At 41.1% G+C, this 23,048-nt stretch overlaps 1 protein-coding gene across 1 annotated transcript in view; it reads right to left on the reverse strand.

Annotated features, from left to right (window-relative positions):
- Positions 1–23,048, reverse strand: part of DOK6 (docking protein 6) — a 447,057-nt gene that overhangs the window by 245,394 nt on the left and 178,615 nt on the right. The window contains exon 3 of the mRNA XM_032803415.2: positions 10,261–10,375. Coding sequence (XP_032659306.1) covers positions 10,261–10,375 — 115 coding nt within the window. The remainder of the gene's footprint in view (positions 1–10,260; positions 10,376–23,048) is intronic.

The raw sequence follows: 23,048 nt of genomic DNA on the forward strand, positions 1-23,048 counted from the left end.
TCATGTGTTAGGGTAGTGGCTTTGGTCTGCTCTGTAACTCACATCTTTCATACTAAACTCTGATTAACAGGTAACAGATACAGTTGAACCTCCATCATCTGCTGGCAGTCAGATGAAATTTTCTGCCTCTTTGTTGCCTTCTAGAACTTCTTAACCTCTGACTGAGTTATTGAAGTCCTCAAATCATGATTTAAAGACTTCGCGTTACAGAGAATCCACCATTTACACTAGTTTAAACCTGCAAGTGAACCGTGCCCCATGCTGCAGAGTAAGGCAGCAAAAAAACCAAAGAAGACTCTCTGCCAATCTGAGCCAGGGTAAAATTCCTTCCTGCCCCTAAATATGGCGGTAAGTTAGACCCTGAGCATTTCGGCAAGACCCAACAGAGAGACACCAGGAAAGAATTCTCTGTAGCGACTCAGAGACCTCCTCATCTTGATCACAAGCCATTGGGGATATTTGATACTAGCAGTTGCAGATCAGCTATATTCCACTGTAAGCAGCCTCATCGTACCTTCTCCTTCATAAAACTATCAAGCTCAGTCCTGAAGCCAGTTAGTTTTTTTTGCCTTCACTGCTTCCCTTGGAAGGCTGTTCCAAAGCTTCACTTCTCTGATGGTTAGAAACTGTCATCTAATTTCAAGCCTAAACTTCTGAATAGCCAATTTATATCCATTTCTTCTTTTGTCAGCATTGGCACTTAACTTAAATAACTCCTCTCTCTCCCAGATACTTATCCCTTTGATGTATTTATAGAGAGCAATCACGTCTTCTCTCAGCCTTTGTTTGGTTAGGCTAAACAAGCCAAGCTCTTTGAGACTCCTTGGATCATCCTAGTAGCCCTTCTCTGCATCTTTTCAGTTTGAATGAATCTTTCTTAAACATGACAGACCAGAACTGCACAGAACTTCCATATGGGGTCTCAGCAGTGCTTTGTATAATAGTACTAACACTCCCCTCTCTCTACAGGAAATACCTCACTTAATGAATCCTAGAATCGCATTAGCCTCTTTCACACCAGCATCATACTGAGGGCTCATAGCTGTCCTGTGATCAACCAATATACCCAGATCTTTCTCCTCCTCTGTTGCTTCCTACTGATAAGTCCCCAGCTTATAACATCAGAGGGGTAGCCGTGTTAGTCTGGATCTGTAAAAGCAGCAAAGAATCCTGTGGCACCTTATAGACTAATAGACGTATTGGAGCATGAGCTTTCGTGGGTGAATACCCACTTCATTGGATGCATGCCAGTTGAAGAACTCTATTAAAAAAAATCTATCTACTTCATCAATCTTATAAAAGCTGCTGTATTCACTGTTAAAAGAATTATGCATAATTTTCTAGATGACTAGTTTAAACAAACAACAAAAACAGCAATATTCTCCCATAATGACAAGGCCAGGTGGAACAACTTGAAAAAAATGATTCACATGAAGAATACGAAATAATCTTCCTTTTTACACTGAAAAGTTAAGGTGACAGTTTGGACATGACTATTAATGACATTTTATAAAAGTGAACAGGTATTTCCCTATGCTCTAAAGTTATTAGTTGTATTTTTTAACTACTGGAAAAAGGGATGGGGAAAGAGTTGACTTCTGATCATTATGTGTACCCAAACAATAGGTGGATAAATACCTCTTTCCTGGAACACTGAACGATGCCACAAAAGACCATAAATACAGCAATTCCAACACAAAATCAGAACCATTCACTTTTGATTATTGAGCTCAGATTTCACTAAAGCCTATATTACAGCAGATATGCACACAAAAGCCCAATTAGAACTGGTTGAGCGGGGGAAGCAGGATGTCACCCCAGGATAAATCCACAGAACACAGAGGCTATTGTCAATGTTAATTGATTCTCACCTGCCCATCACTGGGAAGCAGGATCTTTTCAAAAGGAACAGAAAGTAAAAAGATGCTCTCAAGGTGGGACCTGCCACTGTGTCAGACAAAGGAGTCAGACGTTAGGATGTGCTCTCTGGATACACATAAGCCCATAGCTTTTGCTTTTCTGTAGCTCAAACTGAGACAGCCTACCCGATTATCTTTTGGGAAAAGTAACTCAGGATATGATCAGACAATCATTGATATTTGTTTTGTCTTTTTCTCTGTTTTCAAACAAAACTCGACCTATGTGAATTTGTTTGTAAGTTTGGAATGCCCATGAAGTTCCACCTCTGAAGTGAAAAAGTGCAGCTATTTATCCAGCCATTGCATACCTTCCCTATGGAGTACCTGCACTGGACATTTGCCCTTGTGCCCTTAATAATCTCTTTGAAAAACTGCCAACTCTTTTGAACTGTTTTTCCCCTTAGACTTGCTTCCCATGGGATCTTACGTACTAACTCCCTGAGTTTGCTAAAGTGTGCCTTCTTGAAGTCTATCTTATTATGTTGTTTTCCCTTTTACCGTTCCTTAGAATCATGACCTCTACCCTTTCATGATCACTTTCACCTAAGCTGCATTCCAGTTTCAAATTCTCAACCAGTTCCTTCCTATTTGTCAAAATCAGATCTAGAACAGTTTCACCCCTAGTAGCTTTCTCCACCTTCTGAAATAAAAATTGTCCCCAAGAGTTTGTTGGATAATCAGTACCCTGCTGAATTATTTTTTCAACAGATGTCTGGGTAATTGAAGTCCCCTATCACAACCAAGTCTTGCACTTTGAATGATTTTGTTAGTTGTTTAAAAAAGACTTCATCCACCTCCTCTTCTTGGTTAGATGGTCTATAGTAGACCCATACCATGACATATCCTTGTTTTTATCCCTTTTATCCTTACCCAGATACTTTCAACAAGTCTGTCTCTTATTTCCATCTCAACTTCTGTGTATACATTTTTAACATATAAAGCAACACCTTCTCCCTTTTTCCCCCGCCTGCCCTTTCTGAGTAAGCTGTACCCTTCTATACCAATATTCCAGTCATACATATCATCCCACCAAGTCTCTGTGATACCATCTATGTCATAGTTGTATTTCTTAACTAGCATTGCAAATACTTCCTGCTTATTCTCCATATTTCTCATATTAGTATACAGATATCTAAGATATTGATTTGATAACCCCCCTAAGTTATCTCGTCTCTCTTATCCTTGCTATAACAGCCCATGCTCCCTCCAGATTCCAACCTTTCTCCCAGGCCTTCATGTTTTTGACTTATCTGTGGGCTTCGCTCACCTGCCCCATTCAAACCTAGTTTAAAGCCCTCCTCATGAGGTTAGCCAGTCTGTATCCAAATATACTCTTCCCCATTCCTTGACAGGTGGATCCCATCACTATTTAGCAGTCCTACTTCCTGGAACAGCATCCAATGATCAAGAGAGCTAAAGCCCTCATGGTGGCACCATCACTGCAGTCAGGCATTCATCTCCAGGTTGCATCTGCCTCTACCTGGGCCCCTAACCTTGACTAGACGGATTGAAGAGAACACCACCTGCTCCCCCAAACTACTTCACCCTTACTCCCAGAGCCCTGTAGTCACTTCTGATCTTTTCAGGATCATACCTCACCGTAGCATTAGTATCCACATGGATGAGCAGCATGGGATAGTAGTCAGAGGGATAGATGATCCTCGACAATCCATCTGTAACATCTAGGACATGGGCTCCTGACAGACAGCATACTTCCCAGGATGCCTGTCATAACGCATAAGTCCCAATTCTGAACCTTAGCGTCCAAAATGTAGGTGCCTGCATGAAACCTCCAAACTTAATTACCAGCTTAGATCTGATAGCGCTGCCACCAGCCAGGAATTCCAATGCCTGACTCACTCTGGTCTCCCTAAAGCCTTCCCTGGGGGACCCCAAGACTCAGATGCACTGAGTCACACAACAAAGGAAAATAACCCTCTCCCCTTGTCTTCTTCCTCCCACCAATTCCCTAGTGATCTGCAGACTCAATCCCCTTGAGCCCCAACTAGGAAAAAATCCAACAGGTTTTAAAAAGAAAGCTTTATATAAAAAGAAAGAAAAAGACATAAAAATGGTCTCTGTATCAAGGTGACAATATACAGGGTTATTGGCTTAAAAGAAAAATGAATAAACAGCCTTATCCAAAAAGAAATACAATTTAAACATTCCAGCAAACTACACACATGTAAATACAAAAACAATATGAGCCTATTGTCTTTCTACCTTTGTACTTACAACTTGGAAACAGAAGATTAGAAAGCCTGGAGATAGAAAGATCACTCTCAGAGCTGAGTGAGCAACAGAGCGAGACAAAGAACACATACCCAAAACTTCCCTCCCTTGAGATTTGAAAAATCTTGTTTCCTAATTGGTCCTCTGGTCAGGTGTTTGGTTCCCTTTGTTAACCCTTTACAGGTAAAAGAAACATTAACCCTTAGCTATCTGTTTATGACAATGCCATATAAGGACGACAGATGGATGCCTTCATCCCCCTCAGAAGAGAGCCCCAGCCATCACTACCCTACGTGCGGTACAGTCAAAATGTGGTTCCAAAATGTTATTTTGATATTCGAGAGAGACAGTGGATGAGGTAATATCTTTTAATGGACCAACTTCTGTTGATGAGAATCAAGTTTTTGAGCTACACAGAGCTCTTCTTCAGGTCTGGAAAAGGTAGTCAGAGTGTCACAACTAAATACAAAGATGGGACAGATTGTTTAGCTTAAGTAGTTAACACATATTTCAAAGGACCACTCAAGGTGAAGTAATTCATTAATAACCCTCTACTCATAGAGAGGAAAGGAAAAGGAGGAGAATTATTAGAACTCTTTGCCCCTCAAAACAAAATTCCAACAAATCTGGACTGATTTCACAAAGCATTTTTACTTTGGATGTACTGCATATTCCAAACAGCTCTCTGATCAGCTCTGCTAAGAAGGAGACAGAGGTGATGCGTTAGTATTTTCCTTTTCTTTATATTAAACTTAGAGTTGGCAAACACATCAAAATTCAAAACATTAAAAAACTGAGCCATAAAGTAACTGAATTTTGAAGCTGAAGGAGTTTGTTGGTTCTTTACAAAATGGGAATATTTTCACCAAAAACTTTGTCCCATCCTCCTCCCCACCTCCAGAAATCAAATAGGAGAGAAAATGGAATTCAAAGTTATGAATGAGCTCTAGACTTCAACTTGTCTAAACAGTTTCCCCCCCTTCCACCCTTAAAATTATTTCCTCTTTTTTTCGACTGGCAATAGTGAGTGTCTCAGGGTACGTCTACACTGCACGATTATTTCGAATTAGCTTAAACCGATATTAAAAAACAGATCTAATAAAATCGGTTTAGCGCGTCCACAGTGGGGTATCTGAAATCGATTGTTTGCGTCCATGATCCAAAGCACCATCGATTTCAGGAGCGGTGCACTGTGGGTAGACTGTTCCCCGCTATCCATAGTGCCCACTTTCCGTGTTGAGAGCACAGTGCCTGATGGGGCAGAACAAAATTCCCGGTGGTGCTGGGTACAAGCCTCACCCTGGCCTTTGTGAGGCGCAGACAACCTTGGCCTTTATTCAGCGGCGTGCATTGAGCCAAAGCCATATGCACAGCAATCTTCCTTTTTTTTTCACGTGTGGTGGGGGGATAAACTGAAGGAGCTGTTCCTGACGCACGCCAGACACTTGTGTTTTGAACTACAGAACTTGGAGCTCAGCCAAGAATGCAAATATTTTCAGAGACTGCTGTGGACTGTGGGATAGCTGGATCTCAGTACCCTCCCTCCCTTCATGAAGCGTCCAGTTTGATCTCTGGCTTCCGTTACGCTTGTCATGGGGGCCAGCGCTGTGTATCCTGCGTTTTTATCAACGCTTTGGCATTTCGTGTTCTGTAAACGGAGCTGTTAACAGAATTTGTCTCCCCATACAGCAATCAGACCTAGTATCTCGTAACGGTTAAAATGCTGGGCTTTTTCGATTTCAGACTGCATGCGCAGCCCGTGCTGATCAGAGCTCACAGCGGGCAATGCAGGAATGTACTCAAAAGTTCCGGGGCCTTTGTTCCTGTTACTGCCGCTCATCCGAGATTCAGATTGCTGTCCAGAGGCGGTCAGTGCTGGCAACTCTGGGATGCCGCCGGAGGCCAATAGTCGATTTCCGTCCACTACGAAACCCTAACCGAGTAATCGTAATGAATTTAGCGCTACTCTCCGTTTGGGAGGAGTTCCGAAATCGATTTAAGGAGCCGTTTAACTCGATATTAATGATGACGTCATGTGAACGGATACAGCGTTAAATCGGTATATCGGCCATTAAACCGATTTAAAGTCGCAGTGTAGACCTGGCCTCAGGTACACCATACCAACACATAGATCACCTATTCTTGCATGGAAACTGTAAATATTCTGTTACCCACAAAAACTATTTTAAAAGAACATTAAGGTTGTGAAATGAAGCACTCAATAGCTAAGAAATGCCAACAATTATAAGATAGAATAGTATGTGGTCATTTAATTAAAGAGTGTAACATAATGCTTATGCACTGAAGTAAAGTTGCACAGGTAACTTTAATACTGGCATTTCTTAACTTCTGAATGCTTCACTTTGTAACCTCAATAATACTCTTTTAGTGTATTGTGTGTGTGTGTGTGTGTCATTGTGGATAGTTCTCTGAAAACATCCACTCAATGTGCAGTGGCCGTCAAAAAAGTTAACAGAATGTTGGGAATCATTAAGAAAGGGATAGATAAGAAGACAGAAAATATCATATTGCCTTTACATAAATTCATAGTACACCCACATCTTGAATACTGCATGCAGATGTGGTCGGTCCCATTTCCAAAAAGATATATTGGAATTGGAAAATATTCCGAAAAGGGCAACAAAAATGATTAGGGGTATGGAACGGCTTCTGTATGAGGAGAGATTAATAAGACTGGGACTTTTCAGCTTGGAAAAGAGATAACTAAGGGGGGATATGATATAGGTCTATAAAAGCATGATTGGTGTAGAGAAAGTAAATAAGGAAGTGTTATATAATCCTTCTCATAACACAAGAACAAGGGGTCACCAAATGAAATTAATAGGCAACAGGTTTAAAACAAACAAAAGGAAGTATTTCTTCACACAACACACAGTCAACCAGTGGAACTCTTTGCCAGAGGATGTTGTGAGGGCCAAGATTATAACAGGGTTCAAAAAGGAACGAGATAAGTTCATGGAGGATAGGTCCATTAACGGTTATTAGCCAGGATGGGCAGGGATGGTGTCCCTAGCCTCTGTTTGACAGAAGCTGGGAATGGGCAATAGGGGATGGATCACTTGATGATTGCCTGTTCTGTCCATTCCCTCTGGGGCACCTGGCATTGGCCACTGTCAGAAGACAGGATACTGGGCTAATTGGACATTTGGTCTGATCCAGTGTGGCCGTTATGTTCTAGCATGTAATTTTTTAGTTTTTTTTTTATGAAACTGCACAAACAGATATTCCTTCATGTGGCATCACCTTGACACTCAAATGGGTCATAAGCACGGTTGGAACATTTAGATTCACTGAGACCCCTGAAGTTTGAATTAATGCAGTAACTGATAGCAGTAGTAGATGCTGCTGGAAATCTGGCTGTTGACTCTGCATTCGAGTCTGGAAGCTTCCTCCTTGATGCTGCCCAGCACCCAGTAGGGGGAGCACTGAAAGCAGAGGAAAGAGTCTTCCTGCTCTCAGTTCTTGTGCTGAGTGAAACAGCAGCTGGGAACAGCAACCGCGGCAATAGTTATACACAGCACTTGCAGCCCTAGATTGAGCGTGCTAATTACAGACAGAAACATCAAAGAAAGTATCTAGCAAATGTAGCTAGTATTTAGCAAACTCTAACAAATCTCTACTGAGATTGTGCGAACAGATTTTCAGAGGCTCACAATTTGGCATGTTTTGGGTGTTTTTCCACAGAGAAGTTCAACTTCTCAACAAAACAGTTATCAGAGTCTTCCTGCCAACCCACAAATATGGTCTGAACTATTTCTGGTGAAACTCATCAACAAACTTCAGCCTGATGCAGACTCCCAACATAGAAAATTTTAGCCTGAATAGTTAAAGTTTGGCAAAGTCATATGTAACTCTAAATAGGGTTTTATAATGGGACAATATTATCAGCTCTGCCCATAATAAAGAGTATTAAATACAATGCTTCTAAACATTGCATCACGGAATCCCGAATGTAATTTTTTTTCATTTAAAAAATAAACAGGTATGAAGATTTCCTACAGCAGCTGTTCTACTAGTTTTAAAATACCACACTTAGTAAGCACTAAAAATACAATTACGCCATTTGGAATAGTTTAGTGCAGCAATCTTGAGAACTGATTCATCCAATACTGTTTTTTTTTTACTGAACACAGTAATAACACCAGGATGATCCTTCAATTCACTTTTACCTTTTATAGGACTTTCAGAAGAAGAAATAGGTAAATCTTCCTCAAAAGACTTAATAAAGGTCTGTCACTTATGTCCACTTAGAGCTTTGTATCATCAGAATAGAATTATCTTTTGTAGCTTCAGGACAATAAATATGATAATAATACTGTATTATGAAGTACTGGTAAAATTTTGTAAAAAGTTTTTTCCCTAATTTCAAATTTCCCTGTCTGTCCACATGCCTGGAGATTTTATACTCATTTTGTGTTCAAATGGCTCTTCAACCATATTCATTTATAGGACTATAAAATGATAAATAATTGACTTGATAATGTAGTTAAATAAGGTGGCTTAGAAAACAACTCCTAATCGTGACTATTTTCCCACTTTGCCTCCCATACAACCATAAGATAAGAATTTTAAAAATCTTTACACTGCACCCAACCAGTCTCAGCAGGAGACTTCTACCATCAACACTCTACACATCTTCCCTCTGGCTTCATTTGTCACCAAGACATTCACAAAAATCTCAGACAACAAGTTTGGTTTGGGTGCTAGACAGGTAAATTTAGAGTGAGTGAGAGGGCCCTTCTTTCCACATCAGAGTGGTCATTTTATATCATTTTCAGTTTTTCGTGTTTGGCAGTCTCAAATTAGAATATGCAGTTTCCCTCAAAACGGTGAACCACAGCCACTGGGAGCTGTGCGGGGGGCGGAGTTGGGGGGCGGGGGAGCTGGTGGCGTGCCTGCGGATGGTCAACATCAGCAAAATATCTTGTGGCCTGCAATCAGATTACCCTGATGGGCTGCATGCAGCCCATGGGCTGCAGGTTGCCCACCAGTAGCCTAGAGTCTCAGATAGATGTCTATTATTTTTTAACTCTAAAATAGATAAATACAACTAATAGACTCACTGACACATACCACCTATCTATCTTTGCTGCTGGTACCCCTGAACTGGATCCTAGAAAAACACTGCAATTTTTTTTCTTTTACCACAAAATTCACTTCTGTGTCAGGTTATTCCTCTGATTTTGAGTAGTCTTACGGATACTACTCATGTGAATGGAGTTAAGCACATGCATAAATGTTTGCATGACTGGGCTGTAAATGTGCATATCCAATGATATATCACTGTTGTACCTCCCATTTTGCAATCTCCCTTCCCAATATTTATTGTTATCCTTTGCGGTGTTACATCTAATTTGGACTGTCTGCTCTTAGAGAATGTCATTTTATTTGTCTGTAATGCTCTATTACATGCATTTTACTGTATATTGTTTAGTAATTAAAGAAATGTATAGCTTGAAACAATCTAGTACCTCTTTAAATAAATGTGTATTGTCAATTAATAACAAATGTGCACATACTTGTGTGGTTTCAAAACAAGAAAGCTAATGTACTTTAAAAATACAAAGCATTTGGTGTCTCAGTAATGATAGGTGATTTTATGAACCACAACACCCAAATACACTCAGAACTTTACTTATTCATCATGCCAGGTAACTGTTTAATATACAAATTGCTTGAAGTTCAGCTTTAAAGTGTCCTGAGATTTTAATTATTTTTTTGCCTCTCTTGTGTGACAGCATCACTCCCCTAACAAATGCCTATAGCAACACTTTGCAAAAACCAGAATCCATGTCACTGCTTCCCTTAATAATGTCCCATAGGTATGGTTACTTGTTCTACAAGCTTAGCTGAAAACCTCAAGAGTCTCTGGACCATCTGGGCACAAAACCCAGACAAAGACAAATAAAAAATCATCACCAAAACCTCTGTAAACAACAACAAAACTTCCAGTATTGCTTACTTTAAAAAAATGCAACACATTCCCTTTAAGATTTCCTTTATTCCTGTATCTTAATCCATTTTCTGAATCATTGTTTCATGTACAGCTTGATTTCCTGAAGCTGGAGATATGGTAGTAATTGCTTACCTGACTCACAGGCAAATGTCTTTGATGTCTCATCATGAAAAATAATTGCCACTGCATGCTTCTTTGTCTCTCTAGGCAGTCTGGTTATGTTTTTGATGTTGTGAAGCTCAGTTACCTTGAAGTGAAGAGAAACATATTTTAGACCAATGTATAAATAGTACAGAACACTCACCCCAGATGTTCAGTTTTCACTACAATCACCACATCTGAATTCATTTTCTTGTAGCTGACAAACAATATACAAGTGTGTCAACAGCCGTAGAATTGTCTACAGAATTTATCTTCTGTCAAAAATGTATGGTCTTTTTTTCTTTTTTTCATTTTATGAGAATGTGCGTGAAAAAGTATTAACCTATTCTTTTTAATCTAGACTGGCTTTGATCTCTCCCTATAATACAACAAACTTGTGTGAATATACAAATTGGCAAATCTGTTGCAGAATTTGTAGCAAGTACGTTGCTGTTAAAGAAATAGCAGTATCTTATTAGCCAAGAGAAGCAGCCAATTAATTGTACCAATTAATACCTTACACCTTCATATTGACATTGTGTCATTTATCTTAAGTGGAATGGGCAGCTCTAGTGCTGTCCTTGTCAGAACTAGAAAGTCACGATTCTAACTTTAACTGTATTGATCCAAAAATTGAGAAGGTCCAGGAAAAATTTAGCAAGAAGAAATTAGCCATAATATTGAAATATATATATATATATATATAAATGCAATATATATTTCCCCATCATTCAAGTCACATGGATAACTTCAATTAGCACTAAATGGGAGAAAAAATACCCAGAAAAATATGAGAACTACTAGTATTGTCTCTTAAATAGTACTTCCCATTACAAGGCCCTGATTTTAGTTCCTCAGAACTTTGTGAAACTTTAACCGTTTGGGCTGAAATTTTCCAGGCCAGGTGTCTCCCTCATGCTGAATTGTTTTGAAAATTTTCAGCCAAAACAGTTCAACTATTTATAAAAAAGCTGCTAAGGGTTTTACCCATAACAACAAAATTCTGGAGACCTTTTCTATGGACAGCTCTAGCACTCAGATTCAGGAACGAAAAATTTGGCAGAGGGGTGACTTTTATGTCACCAATGGGCCTTTTGCTGTCCCCATGAAAATCTGCCCAAATTTGGCCAATTTATAAGCATTTGAAAAAATTCCCCTTTGCATATACTCAGTAGAGACTTCACAGATTTTAACTGCTAAACTCTCACAAATTTCTATTCATGCTGAGCATGTTCCAGCCCAGGGCTACAAAGGACTTTCCCTATACTTGCTTGTTTGGGTTGCTACTGGCTGTGAGGGTCTGGTCTCCGGATCTGAGAGCAGGGAGTTTATCTCATGAAAGCAATGACACTCCTACTCCCAATGCCCAGAATGCAGAGGTCAAAAGAGCTAGATCAGCTGGGAGCAGTAGATTGCAGAAGGAAAATGATCAAGATGGGAGAAGGTATAGAGCGGTACTGAAGGCTGGCAGTGGGGGAAGAGAGGGAAAAACTGGGATGGAATTTGGGAAGGATATGACTGGTTGGGCAAGAAGACTGAATTGGAATTCAGTAGGTGATAGGGGAGACAGATTGGTGAGGAGTTGGAAGGAAACTGGAATGGCTGGGAAAAGAGACTGGGACCAAGAACCATGGGGTGCAGAGTGGGAGAACGTGAAGATGGAGGAGAGGCAGATCTGATGAGGAACCAGAATAAAGGAGAAGAACTAGGACTGGTGGGGCAGAAAGACAGAGATAAGGAGCTGGGGGGACATTAAGATTGGATGAGGAACCCAGGGAGGGAGATTGGAATTGTCAGCCAATAAGGATGGTAAATATTTGGAGAGAGAGAGAGTCAAATCGGATGACACACTAGGGATGGGGAACAGGACAGGTAATGACTGGGGCAAGGAGACTGTGCCTGGGATGAGAAGCCTGAGGAGTGGGGACCAGGACAGAATAGACAAGGAGAATGGGATTAGAACAAGATGAAAAGGGTGGGGAAGAAATAAGACTGGCACAAAGATAGGTCAGAGAAGGTGGCGCACCAGGGTCTGTGCCCACTAGCACACACTCCATTCTACTGCCTAGAATGGGATACCAGATTCCTTAAGTCTCACCAAAGCTCTGCTGTCAGTAAATTTCTGTCAAACTGACTGACAAAGGGTCCCATCTCTCTCTAAACAGTGGTCCAAAGACAAAATGACAACCTACTACTGCTAGCAGTTACTCTTTAGGTCAAATGGCAGAGGTCTGTGTGGTTGACCTAAAGGTTCCAACCCTGCTGATGAACTATTTGGGTGTCAATATTATGCGATGGAATTTTGGGGTTTTTCCCCCCATTTGCTCTCATAAAAACCTTGGAAGTTGTACACAAAGGATCTATGTTAAAAGAACATTACTGAGGCCTAATCTCCACTGGCAAACCCTCCTAGTGTAGATACATTGATAGTGGCAAAAAGGTTCTTTTGCTGATATACAGTGGTGGTTCCCCAAACAAAGTAAGCTCTACCAACAAAAAATATCTCTGCTTTTGCTGGCATAATTGACTCTACACTAGGGTTTTTGCCACTTTAGTAATCCAGTTAAAAAACAAAACAAAACCCTAACTGACATTACTATACCTGCAAAAGTTTCTAATTTAGACCTAGTCTAAGACTGTAAAGTCAAGCACTCAAAAGTTAGGAAATACAGAATTAAGGTTACCTGTGCAACCTTAACTCACCCCCCTTGTGAATATGAATTATGATGCAGTCTTTAATTACATGATCACATACTATATATTCCACAAGACCCCTGCCTCAGGGCACAGGATGGACCGTGCTCATTGAATAAAGTTATTCAATATTTTGTTTTAGCTTCATTGTTCAACATGTGGCCCCAAATCTTTTGTACTGCACACTGCTCTCAAGACAGAATTGTTCATTTCCTCACAGTTTTTTTTTTATGGCACTCATCACCATAGTATCTGAATACTTCACAAACAATTCATTTAATATTCATAATACTCCCCCACCTCCATGAGGTGAGGGGATGGTATTATCCCATTTGACAAATGGGAGCTTAGGCACATAGAAATTACAGTCAAAAGTATCCACTAATCTCAATTAGTGACACCTGTTGCCTCCAGAGAAGCTCTGCAAAAAAGGAAGGGGGAAAAATTCCTTAATTAATGGTGAAAGGGAAGGAAGCCCAGAATCCAATAACTGAAGGGCAGGAAGATGCCAGAATTTAATAAATGTAGGGGAACCCAAAATTAATTCACTAGAAGATAGGAGGAGGCAGAAACTCACAGGCTCATTAATTAGGAAGAGGATTTAGGGCTTAGAAATCATGCATTTGGTTGAGTGGAGGGAGCCCAAATTAATTAACTGAGGTGCAGGTTAGTTCTCAGTGTTCGATTACTGGGGGAGCTCAGAATCTATTAAATAATTTATTATCAGCAATCCATGGACATAGGAGTAGGGAAACAGGTTTCACTCATACTCTGAGTCCCTCTCAACTTCAGCATAGAGCTCTTGGATGTCAGTGAGGCAGAGAAAACCCCAACACTCTGGCACCAGGACTATGGCCAAAACACATGTGGGAGGAGCATTCGAGAGAAGGAGTGGCTTTATCTCTTCCCAGACTTCTCAGAACTCCAGCCAAGCAAACAATGTGGTTATTTACTGGTAGGGGAGTGAAGATGTAAATTAAAAAGATGTAGCTTTGGAGGATTTGTAGCCTTGGAAGTATGAAATTTCAGGTACTTTTCACTATGGCTAGCAAAGTTGGGCCCATATTTTTAAAGGTATTTAGGCACCTAAGGATGCAGATACGTGGCTAGTGAGTTTTTTCAAAGATGCCTAACTGCCATTGACTAAAGATTAGGTGTTCAGAATCTAAATAGATAAGTAACACTATAACATGCAAGAAATATATATGACCCTAATTAAATGGGGAAAAGCATATGAAGAGGGTATTTGATGTATCTGCATAAATGGTTGTGAGGACAACGTTCAGAAAAACCCAGTACAATACCCACTAAATTAACAATGGAGGGTTTCTCTCTCTGGAGCAGGAGGAAAGGAAATATTACATAATAATCTTCAAAAGCTTTGAATGGTGACAAGATGTCATAAACTGTATCAAGAACTCTTTAAACAACTCTTCAGCCAGAGGTGTAAGCTATTCTAGGTAGTGATTTTTTCCCTTACCACTTGAGGATTAAAGATTATCAACATGATCCTGCAGTAAATAGTTCCTGACTTGCCACTGATTTAAAAAAAAAATAGATAAAAAATACTCTAGTCTGGGCACCAAAACGATATAAGAATTTTGAAAGTAACTCAAATTTTATTCAGAGGCTACTATCAACAAACCTGGGGAGATATATTTAGCCATCCATACAGAAGCAAAAGTTTCTACTAGTCCCTCATACTAATCAGTATATTAGATTACATCATGCAATAAATAATTGTATTAAAATACATCAGCAGTACATTTTCTATTGAAAAATCAGTATCAGTCACACACAGAGAAGCATTCAACAGAAGTAAGCAGGGGATGAGTCCTTCTGTTTCACTTCTTCACTGGGAAGAAATGCATTGCCTTGATATTCATGGGAGTCTGATACAAACCTTGGGAGCAGGGCAATACACACCACCTGTTTGCTTTACTCACAGTCTAAAGACATCAAAACTTCAGTGGCACAACAGACATGTACAATGAAAAACATTTAATCCTTAAATGAGAGACCATTTTCTGCCACATTCTCTTTGTCCTTTTCTATGTGCTATGACCAGCACTGAGCCGCCATGGTTCTCCAGATTTTCAGTAGACTGTAAAGTTCCTTGTTTTGGTGGGTCAAGTACAGCTGCATGAAATTCACATTTTGTTTCATGGGATTTTGATTACTAAAATGTTGTGGGCTCCCTGCCACTCATATTGGTTGTACATGGCAGGGGGATAATTCTTTGTTGAATAAAGCATAATTTCAAGTAGAAAATATGCTTATTTTTTCCATAAAAATCATGAAATTTTCTATGGAAATGGGCCTATTCTCAAGACCGTAAGAAAATATTTGGAGCTGTTTTACATTTAATTACAAAAGCATTGTTATTAGAAACCTCCTTAGAGCCTGTTCTCAGGATTTTTCTTGGTCAATAAAAATAGAACTCTAATACTGAATTTTTTTAAACGGCTACTTCTCTTGCCACTAACAGGACATTGCCTACTTGAAATCCACCGATTTCCCGAAAGTGGAGTTACAATTACTTTCAGGTACTCCCAACTGCTCGAGACTTCTTAATGACTTTGTGGTTTCAAGTCACATATTTTCATTTTTTAAAAGTATTTCTCACCCATTCCGGTATGATATGCCCACACAAATATTGGGACAAATTAACCAAAAGGCTACACAAGTGAAACTCACTACCGAGAAATAGTGAAAAATAGACCATACTCAAAGTACTGCCAAGTACATAAAATGGACAAAACTGGAAAAAAAAATCAAGGTGTTTGCTCTCTTTAATCTTTTACTGATAGTAATCTGAGACAAAACTGTCTTGTTAACTGATGCAAAAAGAATCACCTTAGCAATGGTGGTGGAGCCTTCCCAAAAGTGGGTGGGTCCCCACCCCCTCCATGGCTCCATTCCACCTCTTCTACCCAAGGCCATCCACAGCCAAGCTGGAGCAGGCTGGGAGCCACGGACCCTCCACCTGCCTGGAGTAGGGGGGCCGAGAGATCTCCCAGCCCTAGTCCATGCCCAGCAGGCCCCCTGCTCAAGGTTTGTGGCTCCTCCACAGCTCTCCCCAACCCAGCTCCGGCCAGGGGATGGGGCCTTGGAGTCGCAGTAGGTCCCTGGTAACAGCTGCATTGCACGGCCAAGCAGCTGTGGGGAGCCATGGTGTGGACCCTCGACCTGCCCTGTGTGAGGGGCCCTGGAGGCAAGGATACGGGCTGCTCTCTGCCCCCACCACCTTCAGCCCCCGCAGGTGGAGGGTCCATGGTGCCCCATGTTGCCTAGGCTCCCTGGCTGGTCTCCAGATGCCGGCCTGGCTGGGTAGGTGGGATGGCTCATGGCAAAAAGTGGATGGGCCAGGCCTGTCCACTTTCAAAAAGTGGGAGGACCATGGCTCCGCCAGTTCCAGCGCCCTTGCACCTTATCAAAGAAAAGAATCCAGTTTTCATATCATTTTGTTTCTGGCATTTTAGCAACTCCCTCTGTTCATAATGGGCCAGGTCCTCAGCCCTCTTACAGAAATGCAAAAAGGGATAGAAAATTGTCTTTAAAAGCCTGCTGGGGATTATCCTTAAATAAGGGAATCACTGATTGGCAGAAAGCTAGCATTGTTAGCTCCTCAACTGCTCCTGCCAGCTCAACTTGTACTGAGGACCAGATAAGTTCATGACCGCTCCTAGCATCAAAATGTGGAAAGCTAGTAGAAAGCAACTTACACCTCTGTACTCAAGTGTGCTAAGTGCAAGATCTTAAATATCTAGTTGTGCTTGTGTCCACACTTAAATTTGTCTTCCACTGCTGTAAGTGGCCTATTATGCCAACATAGTAATATCACCTCCCCAAGCAGCATTGAGCCAAGGTCAAGGTACAGAGATCAATACAGTAGATATGTGGACACTGTGCTACCTGTGCCAACCCTAACAGTCATCCAGCAGCTGTACCACAATGCCCAGCACTGACTGATCTGGTCACCATTGTGAACTCTACTGCCTAGGGGTTATGGAGACTGGAAGCCACCCCTCTCCTTTAAACACCCACAAATTTTGTAAATTCCTTTTCCTGATTTCCTGTCTAGCAGCTCTCCATTGTTGCATGCAACTGCCCAGCTGACCATGCCAGCTACATGCTCCAGACACACTCCAGCCTGGATGAGACAAAAGATATTGGATCTCTTGGGCCTGTGGGTAGAAGAGGCTGTGCAAGCACAGCTATGGACCTACCATGGAAATGTGGATATCTACAAGCAGATTGCTCAGCCTGCCCCTGTGGTTCCTAACTATTTTCTGTGGCTTAACCTTGGGCCTCAGGTCCTGGTTCCATTCTATGGCTTGACCCCACCCTTTCAGCTCTGGACCCAGGTTATTGACTGTGGCTCGACTTCCCTCTCCAGTCCATCTATGGACATGACTGTCACTATGATCATATATTAGTGTACCAGTTAACACTACTGCTGATTTTTCTATTAAGCCATTGTCTATTTTGCAGTAATACAGCCTTGTTTCTGCAGCACGAACTAATCTCTATCATGTCTAGTGCTGTTTCTGAGTCCACAATCTTGTTCTTTTCCAAGCCAGGTCTCTGATGCAATGTCTCACAATACTGTCCAAGGACCAATTTCAGATGGTCTATAGAGCTATTTCTGTTACAAGGATTAAACATATAGAAGTCCTGAAATTCTTGACAGCAGAACCTAGCATTCTTCATGCAGAGATGATGTGTAACTCTTGATGGTGGGAGGATGAAACAATTTAAACGTTCGGCCACCCCTGAACAGCTTGAGTCATGGCCTGCCCTAGGCAGATCCCCCTTACCCTCACTCTCTACTCCCAGAGAGCAGCAGCCATTCCCTGCAGCACCCAGCTATTGCTCCTGCCTCTCCCAGCAGGGCACAGCTCAGTTTGCTCATTCTCCGAGATCACTGGACTGGCTCAGCTTCACCAGCTGCTGCGCAGGGCTGCTCTGAGTCAACAAGAAACTCAAGCACGGGAGTAGGGCAGTCCCAGCCCCGCCCCAAGCCCTTGAAAGCTGGGTGGTTTCCAGCTGTGGTTTCCAAGGCCCTCCATCTCTCTCCCGACCCCTGCAACCAGGAGCTCTTGCACATTAGCCACCCCGTGGCCCTGGTTAAATGCCTCCCAGGCCTCTGTGCGAGATTCAAACAAACACTGGGGTAGGTGCCCAGCTTCACGGGCCCCTGCAAGCCTCTGGCAAGTGTGGCATTTGCCTTCCATGTGCAGCCCCGTTGATGTGGCTGGAGGGTCACTGTAGGTCAGCACCAGGGTGACAAAGGGTGTCTTTGTTTTGAAATAAACTAAAGTGCACTCACGTATTTAGAACCCACTCCCTTCAAAAAAAGAAATACAAATAAAAATATAAGCCCTGGCAGAAATCTGGGGGAGCACATAGTATCGCCTCTGTCTGTAAGTGTTTCCAAAGGCTTTTTAGACAAATTAACCCCCCTCCTCATCCAAAAAATACTATACAAGAACAAGCACTTTGAGCGTCCACTCCATGTCTTCATTAGGTGTGTCTTTGGTATGAAGTCAATTGTGATCATATTTGCAGATGATATCGAAATAGGAGAGGTAATAAACTCACAACATAGAAGTGATATCAGCTTCACCATCCATCCCCTTTAATCTACTACATATATAAAAAAAAATCTATTCCGCAAAAAAAAAAAAAAGTACACACACACACACACACACAAAAATGGAATTAACAACATACATTCTTAACTTCACCATTCAGTTGCACTGTTTTTGGTTACACCTGCTTTGTTTATATCTCTGCATAAACTACATTTTTCAGGACAGGTGCTTTGTTATTATGGTGATGGATGATATACAGGTAAATAGATGGATCAATACACTGATAGCCTTCATATCTGTCTTTGAAGCACAGAATATATTGTTAATACCGTATTAATAATCATAATTAATAATAGAGCATTGGGGCTACAGGCATCAATAAGAGATTTGATTATAATAAATGTAAAATCCTACATACCAGGAGATGCAATGAATTGCACAGATACAACATGGGATGACTAACTAATAGCTGAACCAATCACACTGAAATGAGTTCATTTTCATTTTGCCTACTTAATACTCTACTAAAATTACTTTCTTATTCAACCAGGTTATACTGTGGAATTGAGATTTACAGGGGAGAGGAGGAAGGTCCACATTAATACGTCTTAATATATGCCTTGCAAAGTTACAAAAGAGATCCACTGCAGTATTCATTTATGCAAATAAATCTTGTCTGTGTATATAGCTCACATCCAGGAACATGATCCTAAAATGATATATTTAAACAGCTCACTGCTCCACAGGCTAAGGTGAACAAGTTTTCTCCCTCCTCCTGATAACATCCTTTTAGATACCTGAAAACCGCTATCATGTCCCCTCTCAGTCTTCTCTTTTCAAAGTAAATAAACCCAATTCTTTCAGCCTCTGCAATTTCTAAGGAAGGGGAAAAGGAGTCAGCAATAATAGAGACCATGGATTTCAGGAAGGACGGATTATATAAGCTCGAGAGCTGATAGGTAATGTCTATGGGAATCAAGGACTGAGGGGAAAACAACTGAGGAGAGTTGCTCTTTTCAAAGGACACTTATTAAGGGCCCAAAAGGCAGCTATTCCGATGGGTAGGTAAAGATAGAAAATGTGCAAAAGACCACCTTGGCTTAACCATGAGATCTTGCATGACCTACATAAAATAAAAAGGAGTCATATAAAAAATGGAAACTGGTCAGATTACCAAGGATGAATATAGGCAAATAACACGGAGCAGGGCAAGGTTAGAAAGGCAAAGGGCCACAAAATGAGTTCAAACTAGCTAATGGAGATAAAGCGGAAACAGAAGACTTTTATCAATCTTAAAGCAAGAGGACGACCAAGCAGGGTAAGCCACTGATCTTCTGTAGAGGGGGAGAAACGAGTAACAGATTGTTAAAATGGCAGAGATGTTTGCTTCTTTGTTTCGGCTTCACTGAAAGTCTGAAAGGAACTGTCTAATATGTGAATGCTTTATGGGAAGGGGGAGTTTAAGAGTATAAAATAAAAGAGCAAGTTTGTAAAATTACTATAGAAAAGTTAGATGCTGAAGTCACTTTTGGCCATGCTGATAATGCATCCTAGATTATACTCAAGGGTTATATGAGGAGGTATTGCTCTAGCTTTGTGCTTATGGAGTGTATGTGGAACGGGAGAGTTCCAGAAGACTGGAAAAGGGCAATATAGTGCCATCTATAAAAGGGAAATAAAGATAACCTAGTGGATACACGACCGCTTCAGTTTAACTTCTCTGCCAGAGAAATGAACAATAATTAAAATCATCTGCACTTTGGAGGTGTTAAGTGACGGGTAGATGTCCAGCATGGGATTGTATAAAGAACAAATCGTGTCACCAATTAATGATAGCTTGTGTAGATAGGTGAGGTCCTTGTGGATAAGGAGAAGCGGTGGATGTTGGTTACCTAGACTTTAGTTAAGATTTGATACGGTCTTGCAGATATCCTATTTAATACTAGGGCAATGCAATTACGATGGGCTTATATAGTGTGGTGCATAACTGTCTGGGTAACCGTACTCAAGAGTGTTTTAAGGCCAATCCTGCTGGAAGGTATAACAAGAGGGTTCGCGGGGGTCTGTTTTGGACTGGCTGTGTTCAATATCTTCACCAGACGACTTAGATATTGGCATAGAAAGTACACTTTATAAGTTGCAGACGATACCAACTGGGAGGATTGCAACTGCTTTGTGGAGACAGAGTCAAAATTCAAAATGATCTGGACAAATGGAGAAATGGTCTGAGGTAAACTGATGAAGTTCAATAAGACAATGCAAAGTGCCCACTTAGAAGGAACACAATCGTTTCCACACATACAAATGAGAGAGGACTGTCTAGGCAGGAGTATGGCAGAAAGAGATTAGTGGACCACAAGCTGATATTGAGTCAACAGTGTGATACTGTCAAAAAAAGCATAATGTGATTCTGGAGTGCATTAACGGTGTGTTGTAACAAGACACGAGAAGTTATTCTCTGCTCTACTCTGTGCTGGTTAGCTCATCTGGATTGTATTTAGTCCAGTTCTGGCACTGCATTTCAGAAAGATGTGGAGAAATTGGAGAGGTCCAGAGAAGAGCAACAAGCATGATTAAAGTCTTGAGAACATGAGCTATGAAGAAGGCGAAAGGAAGGCTGAGAATTGGGATATTTACTTTGAGAGAAGATGAGGGGAATCGATGCGTTTTCATACTAAGCTGTTATCAGGAGGAGAGAATTGGTTCACCTTGCCTGTGGAGCATTAGAGCTGTTTAATATATACATTTTGAAGACTGTTCCTGTGATGGTAGCTAATTATAGACAGAACAAGATTTTTGAAATGAATACTGAGGGATTCTCTTTTGGTAACTTTGCAAGGCAACTTTAAGCAGTATTATGTGGACTTCCTCTTCTCGCACCTTTAAATCTACATTCCACCAGTATAACCTGGTTTTGAATTAAGAACGTAATTTTAGTAGAACAGTATTAAGTAGGCAAAATGAAAATGACTCATTCAGTGTGATTGCGTTAGACTATTAGTTTAGTCATCCATGTTTGTATTGTGCAATTTGAGCATTCTGTATGGTAGGATTTTAACATTTATTATACAAATTTTTGATGCTGTACGCCCCAATGTTATTATAATTTATTATTAAGTAATACGGTAATTAAACATATATTCTGTGCGTTCAAAGACAGTATGAAGAGGCTAATAGTGTATTGATCATATTAACTGATATATCCATCATCCAATAACAAGTAGCACGACTGTCTGAAAATGTAAGTTTATGCAGAGAATAAACAAAAGGTTGTAACCAAAACCAGTGCAATCTGATGGTGAAGTTATTAATGTATGTTTTAATTCATTTTTTGGTGTGTGTGTGTGTGATACTTTTTTTTTTTTTGCGAGAATAGATTTTTTTTATAATATGTGTTAGATTAAAGGGGCATTGGATGGTGAAGACTGTATCTCTTCTATGTTGGATTTATTACTCTACCTATTGTTCGATCATCATCTAGCAATGTAATGAATCACAAATTGACTTCATACCCAAGAACTACTGAACATGGATGGAGGCTCAAAGTCTTTGTTGCTTGTATAGTAAATTTTTTGAGTTGAGGAGAGGGGTTAAGTTTTCTTAAAAAGCTTTGGAACACTACAGGACAGAGGCGATTACTATGTTGCCGCCCCCAGATTCCTGCAAGGCTTATTTTTTATTTGATTCTGTTTTTGAGGAGTGGGTTCTAAATCGTTGAGTGCAGCTTTAGTTTATTCAGAACAAAGCACACCCTGTTTTGCACCTGGTGCTGACCCTTGCAGGACCATCCGCCCTCAACGGAATGCGTCTTGAGGGTGAGGGCATGCCACACTTGGCAGAGCTTGCAGAGGCCGTTGAAGGCTGTGGCACCTACCAGTGGTTTGTTTAATCGTCGGGACAGAGCTGGGAGGCATTTACGAGCCAGACGCGGGCCACGGAGGTGGATAATGTGCAAGTCCTGGTTGTCGGGCGGAGAAGATGGGCTTGGAAACCAGCTTGGAACACCAGCTTTCGAAGCGGCTGGGGCGGGTTGGGACTAGCCTACATCCGTGCGTGAGTTTACTGTTTAGCTCGGCGCCTGCGCAGAGCTGTGATAGCTGAGGCAGTGCCGCAGTGATTCGGAGATGAGAAACTGAGCTGTGCTGTGTGGAGGGCAGGAGCATAGCTGGGTGCTGCAGGGATGGCTCTGCTCTTGGATAGAGAGTAGGGTTTAATGAGGGGATCTCTGGTGGAGCTCAATGACTCAGTGTTAGGAGGGCTCTGAACCGTTGTTCACTTGTTTCATCTCCCACCCTCATGAGTATAGATATCTGTGGATGAGAGAATGCTATGGTTCTGCTGTCAAGATTTCAGATTTATTATGTTGTCCTTGGATGTAACAAATAGTCTATGCGCTGAATTGTCCGTTGGACAGTTATTGTGAGCATTGCTCGAGAGTGGCTTGGAAAGACAAGATTGTGTTGACTCAGGGACAGCAGTACGTACGTC

The sequence above is a fragment of the Chelonoidis abingdonii genome, chromosome 2 (genome assembly GCF_003597395.2).
Source record: "Chelonoidis abingdonii isolate Lonesome George chromosome 2, CheloAbing_2.0, whole genome shotgun sequence".
Classification (NCBI taxonomy): Eukaryota; Metazoa; Chordata; order Testudines; family Testudinidae; genus Chelonoidis; species Chelonoidis abingdonii.